The sequence below is a fragment of the Rhododendron vialii genome, chromosome 6a (assembly GCF_030253575.1).
Source record: "Rhododendron vialii isolate Sample 1 chromosome 6a, ASM3025357v1".
NCBI classification, from domain to species: Eukaryota; Viridiplantae; Streptophyta; class Magnoliopsida; order Ericales; family Ericaceae; genus Rhododendron; species Rhododendron vialii.
Window position 1 is genome coordinate 677,956 of NC_080562.1, and position 13,331 is coordinate 691,286.

At 36.0% G+C, this 13,331-nt stretch overlaps 1 protein-coding gene across 1 annotated transcript; it reads right to left on the reverse strand.

Moving 5' to 3' along the window:
- Positions 1 to 1,793: 1,793 nt before the first annotated feature.
- On the reverse strand, positions 1,794 to 2,673 carry LOC131330823 (alcohol dehydrogenase-like 7). Its single transcript, XM_058364555.1, has 3 exons — positions 2,485 to 2,673; positions 2,163 to 2,299; positions 1,794 to 1,899 (listed from the first exon to the last, which is right to left on the reverse strand). Exons 1-3 carry the CDS (start codon positions 2,534 to 2,536, stop codon positions 1,849 to 1,851), a joined length of 240 nt encoding a protein of 79 aa, XP_058220538.1. The 5' UTR covers positions 2,537 to 2,673; the 3' UTR covers positions 1,794 to 1,848.
- Positions 2,674 to 13,331: the final 10,658 nt, after the last annotated feature.

The following is a 13,331-nucleotide window of genomic DNA, read 5'->3' on the forward strand; positions in this document are numbered from 1 at the left end:
ATGGTGCTCAGCAAAGGCCTCTGATTTCCACGCTTAAACGAACTCCTCAGGCGCTTCTCTTTTTTTGTCCCATTAGCCAAACTTCCTAAATTACCCTCAATGTAATAGCATCGCTGCAACATGCAGCCACCAAACGACGCCGTTTTCGTTGGCAAGGCAGGACACTGTTTTTTGGGGTCCACTTAGGAGTTCCACACAAACTATTCAACTCGTCGTTCAATAATTTTAAAATATACTCCATCCGTTTCATATTAAGAGTTCATCACGAAAAAATTGTGCCAATTTTTAAATAAAAAAATCTACTACTTCCGTGTATAATTTTTTGAATTTTTTCGTACCAAATTAAAATACTAATTGCGATCTTTAATACGGTGCGAAAAAATTCAAAAAATTATACACGAAAGTAGTTGATTTTTTTAATTTGATAAATGACAAGGGAAAGAAAGTAGGACTCTCAATATAGAAAGGAGAGGAGTAATTATTCGGGTGGTCTTGAAAAAAATCAGCCAAATTGAATACTTGAAATAAATTGCTCTACTTCATTCAACTTTTCAATAATAATCGAGACCCTAAAATCTGAAAGAATCTTTAAAAAAAAGTTAAAAGAATTGTGTGCTTGGTATCCTCTTGATCAAAACCGCAAATATTGAACGGCATGTTGAGAAGAACATTTATTAAAAAAGTTATCTTGATCGGACATCGATATATGTCAAAATGCAACAATTATTTTCAAAATATGTACTATTTTAATACCTATCGATTTCCGATTAAGATAAATTTTTTAATAAATATTCTTTCAACATGCCCTAAAATATCTACAGTTCAGATCAAGGGGATACTAAGCACACAATTCTCTAACTTTTTTTTAAAAAATTCTTTTAGATTTAGAGCCTGAATTCTGAATAAAAAGTAAACGCAACAATTGTTTTCAAAATATGTACACGTGGCATGTGCGGGATCCTTGTCCTTAATCTTTTCTGTTATTTTTTCACAACCATTCTACTATCACACACAAATACTTACACACACTCACAATGGAGGTGGGCCCCCCACACACACTGTAGATCCATTATGAGTGTGTGTAATTGTTTGTGTATAGTCCAATAAGGCTATGGTCACAGCAAAAAATGCGGTGGATTGTCCACCGCAGTGGGCCTCACCCTTTAAAAAAAAAAAGAAGCCAAACCAGCAAAAAACAGAACACGAGAGAACCCCAAACTAATTCAAAAATGCGTGAGTTCATATGGTTCCAAAAGAGAGAGAGAGGGCCGACCACCGCCACCACCATTGACAACCACTACCTTTGCCGACGACTCCCATCACCACCTCCACCATGACGTCAGCCGCTCCACCTCCGGCGAACACCACCTCGCGAGAATCGCCAAAACCGGTGCACACGATAAAATCAACAGATGACATGGTATATCCGTTGTATGTTGGTTTTTGAGTATATTTAACGTAAATGGAAATCACGCCTTTTCACTCCCTCCACCTTCATTTTATTGTCCCTCGTCCTATCCTAATCGGCTACAAAATTAATTATAATTTTTAATTGGTAATACCGATTATATGCATATGGGTTCAAAAATGATATTTGATGCTTTGTGTTGTGGTTTATGGTGATGCTAAACGTTACCATGTGCTAAACATCAAAGCTTCAGATGGTTCGGATTATCAAACAGTTCGTTTGTCACGATTCATTATCAATCTCTGATTAGAACTCAACTTTCTGCACCTCTTGACTCTACTAAACGAAAAAGAATTTCCGAAATCAACAAGAATAAAATGAAGTAAGAAACACAGCCTACACAAGCATCCGATAATAAGGAATTACAGAGAGTATTACAGTTACCCGATGGCTTCGTGGCCAAGAATTCTTGGGAAATAACCAGGAGGATCCTTCAAAAAACATGAAACCACAGCAAAAAGTTTACCAACTAGACAAATAAATCTTCAATAATACTTTCGTGACCGCATTTCGGGTGCCATGTAATAGGTCAGAATGTTCCCCATTTTGTCATGAGGTGGAGCACAAAATACCAAAGCATAAAATGACATTCGTTCCCGGTAGCATTGCTCATAAATCTTCAGTAAAATCCACTCACGCCAAATTGCCAATTCAGTGAAATGTGAGAGCCGTTGGTGATTAGTTATTTTATTACCTTGGGTTTCCAGAAAGTGATGTCGCTGTGACAGAGAGAGGTGCAGATAACTCGAATGCGAACCTCGTGAGCCTCGGGTGGGGCCACGATCACCTCCTCTATCACCAGCGGCTCCCCTGCTTTCCGAGCAACTGCAGCTGCAATTTTCGTTCGGAAAATTCTAAAACCACAAACATTTACACAAGCAAATACACAGCATACACACATGGGTATGTAAATTATTTGTGGTTGTAGAATGATTGATTTTCATTCAGTAGAAAGAATTATGCAAAATCCGCTCTTAAATAATTACTACGTGAAACGGGATTCGGAACCCAAGTACCTCTGCATCGGATGGGCTTCCCTGCTGTCTTTGCTGACTCTCTACCCTCCATTGCAGAACTAGTAGCTCGCTCGCTCGCCCTCCCTCTCTCTCTAAATTTCAGAGTAGGTGGGGAGCTTTGATCCAAATACCCCTTGAAGGCTGTAGCACTATCGGCTACTACTACAACTACAAAAGTCTTTCAGAAACACGTCAATTCGGGAGAAATACAGTAATAGATCCAGCAACAACCGATAGGAGAGGATCATCTGTCATTCTGTCCCCACGCCATTATGCATGCTGACACAGGAAATACTTTTTCTCTCTGTTCTGTTTTATTGGTCCGCTTTTTGACTTTTATCGTGTTTCAAAATATTTTTCTATTTGAATTTTATTTGAATCAGTTTTTTTTTTTGTCCTTTTTTTAGTGGAATAAAGTAATTTTTTAAAATAGATTGAGGATGAATGTGAAAAACTGGGGTTAAGGTCCAGTCCAGTATTTATAACCTCCAGTCCGGTTCAGTTTTGGGCCTTTGTGGGCCCCTCCCGGGTCCACAACAATGATCGGAATCGTTCATTATGTAAAGCTCGTCGAGAATGGTATCCATGCAAAAAATTAGCTTGATTTAACATCGATAGATATATGAACAAAACAGATTTGTATAAGAAAAATGCGATGACAAAAATTAATTTGAAACTCATAATTTTCCATTTTTTCTTGTACAAATATGTTTTGTTCATATATCTATCGATGTTAAATCAAGCTAATTTTTTGCGTGGATACCATTCTCGACGAGCTTTACATAATGAACGATTTCGATCATTGTTGTGGACCCGGGAGGGGCCCACAAAAGCCCAAAACTGGACCGGACTGGAGGTTATAAATACTGAACTGGACCTTTACCCAAAAAACTGTAACTTTTTAAAGTGCAATCATTATGTTCTGTAAAAGAGTTAGACTTTCGAAATTAAACAAACAAATTAAAGCGGATATAGTATAACAAAAGGAAAAAAAAGTGGGAGTGGGAGTGAGAGTGGGTGGAATGGGCGAAATTGCCCACCAGACTTTTTTGCTTTCAGGGTAAGAGTGTGTTCCAGAAACACAATAAGAACTTATTTTTTGTGTGATAAGAAGGCTTATTTCGGAAAAATAAGAAGGCTGGTACTTATTTTGGAAGAATTTATATAGGTACCGATCGACCGGGGAGGGAAATCGTACTGGCGGCCGCGCTGGGCCGTCTCCAGCTACCGGACGGCCGATCCGAGCCGTCCAAAAATTCTATAAAAAAAAAATCGAGGGGGCAGAAGCGGGTATCAACGGCATCCAAGGTGTGTAGGATGCTTGATTCGAGCACCCCTTTTCTGTGTAGAGTGTTTGATCATATATACACGGAAAAGGGGTGCTCGGATCAAGTACTTTACACACCTCGGATGCCATTGATTCTTGCGTCAGCAGTCTCGGTTTTTTTTTTTAGAATTTTTGGACGGCTCGGATCAGCCGTCTGGTAGCCGGAGACGGCCCGGCATGGCTGCCGGTACGATTTCCCTCCGCCGGCGCCCATTATCATAGCAACAGTCTTATTTTTTGTATAAAGCAACTTCAAGCTCAAAAACCATGTGTTTACGCAAATAATTTTCCTACCACTACGGATTTTGTTTGATAAATCTCATTGAGATCTTTAATACGGTGCAAAAAAAATTGATTTTTTTTTCATTTACATTATTTTTTAGTTTGAAAATGTGAAAGAAACTTTTTATTTGGGTTTTGTGGAATGATCCTTCTTATTTTTTAATGAGAAGTGGCAAAATAAGTACTTATTTTTTAAGAAGGTTTCCGGAACGGAACCTAAATTTCATTGACATAGTGACAACTACCCAGTAAAAAATGACCATTAATTTCCTTCTGGTTTTCTTTTCAACAATACCCAACCAACCAGTGCCGGATGCAAATGTAGAATTTGTATTTTGCAGGGGCCTGAATCATATGTATTTTTATGTTGATTATGAAATAATATATTTTACAATTACATATTGCTATTCGCGAGGTCTGAAGAAGAGAATATTGTGTTTACTTGCAACGCCACCGTTGAATAATATACGTGCAACCTAAAAAATGATTGAAAAATTAGCAAAAAGTATTCTATATTGAAAAATTCACCTAATTATTTAATACCAATAGAATAAATAATATTAATATAGCTTTCTAAGTTGTTATCGTCGCATCTTTTTCTTTTTCGTGTCACATTTCTCCCTTGGGTGGATGCGCGCCAGTTGGCAGACATATATATATGAGCAGTAAGCTTTCTACAAGGGTGTCCGCACTCAGAAAAGTGTGACCGTTCCCTTTTTCGATTGAATTTTGATGATTCGAGCCACTCAATTTAATCAGAATTTGATTTTAAGGATTCACGTTAGAAATAAGCAACAAAAACTGGGACACTTAAAATCACGTTCTAAACACATTGAGCGGCTCAGATCATCAAAATTCGATCAAAAAGGGGGGCGTCCGCACTTTAACACAATGTGAATGCCCTTATAAGAAGGCTCGTGTATATATGAGATTGGAGCAAATTATTTGCTTCATTATAAGCTGGGGATACCATGTCCAGATATGAATAGGGATTACATTTAGTATTTTCCTTTTTTTTGTGGTCCCATTCTGCTAAAGAAAATTTGAACTAAAGATAATATATTGTGAAAGAATGACTTGTCTCACAAAACAAAAAATAATTACTTAAAAAAGAAAAACTTTAGCGGAACGGGATTAGTTAGTTGTTAAAAACGACATGGCAATCATGAAAAGCTCTCGTTATTGAAGAAGCAACGTGTAATTTGTCAATTGTGAACTCAACCTAGGTTTATTTCTTGATTGCAACTGTTAAAAATGTAGAACATGTCGAAGAGACAAACCATGTTAAAGATCATAACAATCGAATACCAATTTATAATAATCGGAGATGATCATAGTGAATTTATATTTATCAAAATAGATATGGCCACACTAGATTAAACCTAATGTTATTGAGACCTCGCATCTCCAACACGGGAGTTTATAAAAACGACGGCGGTCGGAGTTCATGGAGACTTCGCAGGTTGAACCTCTGAAGTATTTCAAAACCTCAAATGGCGGATAATTGATAAATTGTGAACTCGTTCCTGACTTATTTCTTGATCGAAACTCATCAATTTGTAGATCTTGTCAAGAACATAAATCGTGGTAATGATAATGGTAATCGAACACCAATTGGTACATAATCGAGGATGATCGGAGTAAGTTTTTTTTTTATGAAAATGGACTTGCCTACATTGGATTAAACCCATACATACGAGGTTGCTCAAAATGACGATTCCAGCGGGTAATTGATAAATTGTGAACTCATTCCAGGCTTATTTCTTAATCGGAACACTTCAAGTTGTAGATCTTGTCAAGAAGATAAACCATGGTAATGATCACGGCAATCGAACACAAATTAGTACATAATCGGGGATGATCGGAGTGAGTTTGTTTTTATGAAAATAGGTTTGCCCACATTGGATTAAACCCATCTTATTATCGAACAAATTCACTTCGCGAGCGAGAGGAGAGAGATTGTTCAGCAGAGCAGAGGAAGTGATGGGGCTGGTCTCACTGCCATCGTAAACAGGAACAGGTCTCTTCTAATCTTCCATTCAGCAGATGTTGATTTTGTATAGCTTTCATTTTTCTTTGCCAATATCGCACATTAAAAACAAGGGCAGTCCTATGGTACACACCCCTTATTAAGGGGTGTACCGTACGCATCATGATTTTAAACCCTTGGATTTCAAAGTAAATAATCCGGACCACCCATTTATTAAACCAATTAATAAAATAAAAAAATGGCTTAGCAGGTAACAGGTTGTTCTCTTTTCATTGACTTTCTCTCCCTCTCTCTCATGTGTAAAATACTACAAATTATATAACATAACCACAATTGTTATGACAACACAAAAAATTGACACTTTCTTACCACAATGTGTCGTACCAAAAGAAATCGATCAAAAGATACTAGATACAAGACCAAAATATATCGTTGCACAATCAATAATTATTATACCCAAACAAAATACATGTCTAAAATATCACAAATTAAATATTGTATAACTTAATATCCTAACAGTCCTGATCGATCATTTTAAAAATACACTCACTAATGACATTTAGATTGTACAGTCAATTTATATTTGGTATGAAACCTAGTCCTCTATTGTAGTTGAATGTAATGTAGCCATGCGACTGTGACACAATAATGACGATCAAATCCGTTGAATTTTTTATGTTTGTTGATTAAGTCACCTACGTAATTTTTTGTCTCAATCAAGTTTAGGAAGCTCCATCATCGGCACGCAAACTGAATAATAGAATGATATTTTTCATCCAATTAAGTGTCTAGCTATAAGCCATCAATTTCATTCTTGATACGAATGACCTAATTAATATTATGTAAAAGATAGACGATTTTGATAAAATAAAAAATAAAATAAAATAAACACCTTACGTGGGGCTCAAATGGTGCATTATTATATTTTAATGTTGTATTAAAATTGAACGATGAGATTTGTTGAAGTATCAAACTTCAAACACTAACTATGTGATTTATTCTAAAAAATAATAACATTCTTTTAAAAACAAAAAGGAACGAAGGGTTTAAGACTTGAACCCTAAATCTTTTAGATAAATGTCCAAGCTCCAACACCTTATTGCTATGGTACACAATTGAGAATTTGTAATTCTAAAGGCTATTAATTATATAATATTTTCTTGTATGTAAGAGCGTTATTTTCAGGCTAAAAATTTGAAAAGACAGAGGCCTCAAATGCCTCCGTCCTAGTGATGGGCCTGCACTTGTAGATCATATTATAGCTATGTCATTGGTGTAAATCAAAATATCGACTATAATAATATTTTTTGAAAGAAAGTATAATGACAATAAATTTACAAAATTATTTAGATTTTACTTCCACGACCTAGTTCAAAGGACCACCATTAAATTTGGATTGGTACGCATAGGGTGAAGGTTTGACACCGATCCATGTGTTAAATATATAGTGCCAATTGTTAAGTGCATCGCCTTAAATATTGATAAGATTGGGTATTAATATAATTAATTTCACCAATTACAAAAAGGAGAGTAATTTTCACACTGTATTTTTTGATATTCACACTTATTTTTTTGTACTCCATTTTAGTGTTGAAAGTGTATGCATTTGAGACAGTTGGATAATTATTTTTTTCGTGACCTCTCATTTTTCCACAAAGGAATTTTGATTTTTTGAATTAAATTTTGTAGAAAAAAAATTTGATTTAGACTAATATTTTGAGAGGAAATTGTAGTTGTATTCTAAAATTTGGGTATAGTACTTACTTTTTGGTGAATTTTTTGGATGAAATTTTTGTGCGAAAACTTCATTTTTAGTTTAAATTATTGAGGTATTGTGTAGGGACAAATAAGAATTTGAAAAATTAGTGTAGAGGGAATCGAAAATTAAGACAATATGGTGGAAATTTTAAAATTTGAAAAAATAATGTGGCGGGAATTGAAAATAATTAGTGGTATTGTATTTTGTCAATTATAACTATCGTTTACTGAACATTCCGATTGAATTTTTTTTATACGACACGTTGTGGGTATGAAAATGCCAATTTATGGTGTTGTCATAACAAATTTGGTTATATTACTGAATTTGCGGTATGGTATTTTGCTAATAATAACTATCGTTAATTGAGCATTTCAATTGAATTTTTTTATACGATACGTTGTAGGTATGAAAACGTTAATTTATGGTGTTGTTATAACAAATTTGGTTATATTACTGAATTTGAGGTATGATATTTTGTTGATTATAACTCCCGTTAATTGAACATTCTGATTGAATTTTTTTACACGACACGTTGTGGATATGAAAACGTCAATTTATGGTGTTGTCATAACAAATTTGGTTATATTACTAAATTTGTTGTATTTTAGATATGTGTTATTACGGAATATTTTAATTAATTTCCTTTGGTACGACACATTGTGGTAAGAAAACGTCAATTTATGATTTTGTCATAACAATTATGGTTTGTTATAAAATTTGTGTTATTTAAATATGTTTTCTTTTGATATGACACGTTGTGTTAAGAAAATGACAATTTTAGGTGTTGTCATAATAATTGTGGTTATTTTCTAAAATTTGTGGCATTTTACAAATATTTTTGGCTTGGGTATAACAATTGTTGATTTTGGTACGACATATTTTAATTTTGTTACGGAATATCATCCGAGTCAAAAAAATTTGGTATGATTCATTGTGGTAAGATAATGCCAATTTATGGTGTTGTTATAACATTTGTGGGTAACATTATTTAATTTTTGATATTGTATGCATATATTTGGTTAGGCTACAAGTATTATGGATTTCGGTACGAATAATTATGGTTACATAATAACAATATTTTTTAATTATGGGTAACCTGCTAATGACCTGTTCAATAGGTAAATTTTAATGTACAAGTCGTAACTAGAATCATAAATATGCATTAAAAAACCAAAAATTGGCATAATGAAAATCACAAATTGTCATAATTTAGGCATACGGTATATCCTGTGTACCATAGCTTCCTCCTAAAAACAATTGTGTTTTCTTTTTTTTGAAATTTTTTTTTGAAAATGTCAAAAAAAGAAAAGAAAAAACAATTGTGTTATACGGGATTTCATGGTCTCTGGAATTTATCTTTGATCCCTTGATGGTGTACGAGTGGTCACCGGAATTTACCTATTAATCTGCAACAACAATCATTTTTGAAGAAGGGAGGCCTGAACGATGTTTCTCTGTTTCAATTGAGTTAATTAAGCTTTGTCAAGTAGTATTTGTTTACCACTGTACGAGTTGTTGCGAGCCTAGCACGATCCTTCGGTAGGACCGATCGAACCTGCTCCATGCTCGCGTGTATTGTTATAGTTTGGAATGATTTTGAAAGACTCCTTCATTCTCGTGCTTCTGCTCACGCACGCGCAGTATGTGACCTGGGTTGTGAGCACTGGGTTTTGCTATAGATTGCAAAAGATTGCTTTTCTGCCTGAGATTCCAGTTTTCCTTTTGTTAAGCACAAAATATTGACATATAGAAGCTCCAATACCATATATTGCTAATTCTTAATTGTGTTTAATTGGGTAATATTATTATCTTTTTGATCATTCCCTTTAAGTTGTCGAATTTGCAGGAAAAGATGATAATTTTATATGTATCAGCCGCTGGAATAAAAAGTGCAAAGTTAACCCGAAATTTAAATTTTCGTTGAAGTTTGAAGGCCCAATTGATGGAATTTTTTTAAATGACGGTCTTACATAAATCAAAATAGAGAGAGTATAAAGGGAGCCAATGTTTTGGACCTATTTTATTTGGGTCGGAATGCATTTGTGGGCCATGAATGATTTCTATCTGCCGTCATTATCATATCTAGAGTACTTCCCTTTGAAGTTTATTTGGGACCTAGTAGTATGAATTGAATGCTCAAGAGTCACAAGTTAGCAGCTTAAGTGCGTTTCGGGTATGGTTTCTTATGCCAATCAATCTCACCTCAAAAGCTAAGTGTTTCGCTTAAATCTCTTGTATTTATGTTTGTCCATCTGTGTTTTAGCACGCGGACATGCATTTCTGTGTCTCAAGTTTTAGGTTTGATCATCAATGTCATTTTTTTTGGCTCTTCTTCCCATACATATGATGATTCTTCCATCTTAAACACAATGTTTTACACCGTTGCAGAATTAAGTCTTTGAAGGATCTAGTTTTCTCTCAGCCTAAAGATCCATTTAAAGCAATGGACTGGAAAAATATGGGTAGTTCTGATGTGCAGAATGAGCCCAGCACTGGCCCAGTGATAAAGCAACGGTTGCCACGAAAGATTAGGCAAATTCCAGAGTGCTATTTTCTTCCTCGGAGATCGATGCCCTCTGCCATTGCCTTTTACGGGGCATGGATAGCTGGCAGAATTGGTGTTGGGATGCTGTTGGAGGTCTAGATAAAGAAGAAGGTCAAAGGTATTCCCTATTACCCTCCGTTCCCATACATTATTAGTGGTTTAAGTTTTTGATTCGACCCCAAGATATCTGTTGTCATCCTATAATCACAAGATACCCATCTGAATTAAATTGTTGAGTTAAATTTGACTCTTGAGAGCTGAGTAAATGTTGGTTGGCCATTACAACACTTGGCGGTCTGGTGTCTAATGGTAGTAACATATTTGTGGAAGGACACATAAATGTATAGCTCTTCTCTAGTAGTCCTAGAACACGGGACGTATTGCTCATGTGAAACATTGATTTAAGGTTTATAAGTGACGTCAATAAGAAATGTTTATAGAAAATGATAATCCATATATGTTACTAGCATCGAGTATCCGTTTACTTGTGGTGATCACAAAAGGGGGTAGGGAAGTAGGGACCTCATGTTTTTGTGCAAGCTAGTCAAGATTATTTTTTGTTCGATGAATCTTCATACTGCCATATTCTGTGGTTGCTGACTTCTGAATTGTCGATAAGCATTTTTTCTAACTATAGTTTTTCAATGCAGAGGATGGTGGTGTCATCTGGGAGTTTCACAGTGCTATTACTGCATAAAAGGACTTGTCAAAATTATCAATTGGGTTGGAGTAAGAGTGAATAGTGCAATTCTTCAAACTCAATTTTTGAATACAAAACATTAGTATTTTGATTCTTTAAGTTGAAGAATTGGCTTGGAGATGCTCTAAATGGTTTCACTCGGCCAGGGTTTCACTGTCGAACAGCCCCTTATTTCCTTCAGGTGTAAGTGTCTTTCTCTGACTGCCTCCCTAAAGTCACCAGCCAGCCATTGTTGTGAACTCTGTAAAATTATCACTAAAGTCTCAAGTGTTTCTACATTGTACTGTTGTGTCTCTTATTCCATCCATACTACAGAAAGTTAAGCGTTCACGGTTTATTTCTTAGCTGGAACGAAACTTCTCATCGATCATAACACTTGAGTTGCCAGCAGCCTAGAACAAGCTAATCCGCGATCAACAAGTTTTCCCGAGCTGAACTAAAAGTAGTTGTTAACATGGCGGCTGGCAAGTTTGATGTGAAGGAAAACCAACCTCCTCAAATAGAGAGAATCGAACACGTGCAAAGATTCACCACATAATCAACGGGGGGGGGGGGGGGGTTTACACTTGAAAATTCGCATGCACAGAAACTTATGGAAACACTCGAGATACTCCTAACATAAAGAAAGGATCTTGGTGATAAAGAGAGGCGATATTACATAAAAATTGCAAGAAAGAAAAAGAGAAATTCAAGCACCCACAAAGAATCATTCCATTGAAAATTGATGCCCATTTGTGAATGATATTTTAGTGACAGTAACAACTGTATCATGGAGAGAGAGAGAGAGAGAGAGAGAGAGAGAGAGAGAGAGCAAAGTCAAAAAAACAAGTTCTTGAAATTTCTTCCAAAAGCAGATTCATCTGTTAAGTTCCAAAACCCACCTTTCAGTCCAGAAAACAAGCTGAAAACCCACGCAGGAAAGAGCCCAACTACCTTCGAAGCCGAAAAGGCTTTTCCGGCACGTGGCGACAGTTGAGCTGGTTGGAGATGACCTTCCCCGCCTTGGGCGGGTCAGCGGCGTCTCAGCAAAAGGGCAACGGTCAATTTCATTCACACTTCGCATTTGAACATGCGAGATTAGTCAAAACGACGTCGCAATCATGAAAAGCTCCTGTTATTGGGAAAGTAACGGGTAATTCGTTAATTGTGAACTCAAACCAGGTTTATTTCTAGATCTCAACTGTTAAAAACGTAGAACTTGTTGAGAAAACAAAACCTGTTAAAAGATCATAACAATCTAATCGCAATTTATACATAATCGGAGGTGATCAAAGTGAGTTTATTTTTATAAAAATAGATATGGCCACACTGGATCAAACCCAATGTTATTGAGACCTCGCGTCTCCAACACGGAAGTCTATCTTGTCCAAAAAAAAAAAACACGGAAGTCTATCGGAACTCATTGGGACTTACTTCGCACGTTGAACCTGCGAAGTTTCTCAAAACTTCAAACGACGGGTATTGTTAAATTGTGAATTCGTTCCTGACTTATTTCTTGATTGAAACTCTTCAATTTGTAGATATTGTCAAGAAGATAAACCATGGTAATGATCATGGCAATCGAACACCGATTAACACATAATCGAGGATGATCGGAGTGAGTTTTTTTTTTTATGAAAATGGACTTGCCCACATTGGATTAAACCCATACATGCGAGGTTGCTCACAATGACGATTCCAGCGGGTAATTGATAAATTGTGAACTCATTCCTGGCTTATTTCTTGATCGGAACTCTTCAAGTTGTAGATCATGTCAAGAAGATGAACCTTGTTAATGATCACGGTAATCGAACACAAATTAGTACATAATCGAGGATGATTGGAGTGAGTTTGTTTTTATGAAAATAGGTTTGCCGTCATTGGATTAAACCCATCTTATTATCAGAATAAATTCACTTCGCGAGAGAGAGAGAGAGAGAGAGAGAGAGAGGAGAAAGAGAGATTGTTCAGCAGAGCAGAGGAAGTAATGGGGCTGGTTTAACTGCCATAGTAAACAGGTCTCTTCTAATCTTCCATTCTTTTCATGGTCACTGGAATTTGTCTTGAATCCTCGATGGTGTTTTTGCAACTATTAATCTGCAACAACAATCATTTTTGAAGAAGGGAGGTTAAGAACAATGTTTCTATCGCCCAATGATCATGAAATTTTGTCAAGTGATATGTGTTTACCACTGTATGAGTTGTTGTGAGCTTAGCGACATGATCCCTTCGGAAGGACTGATCGAACCCGCTCTATGCTCGCGC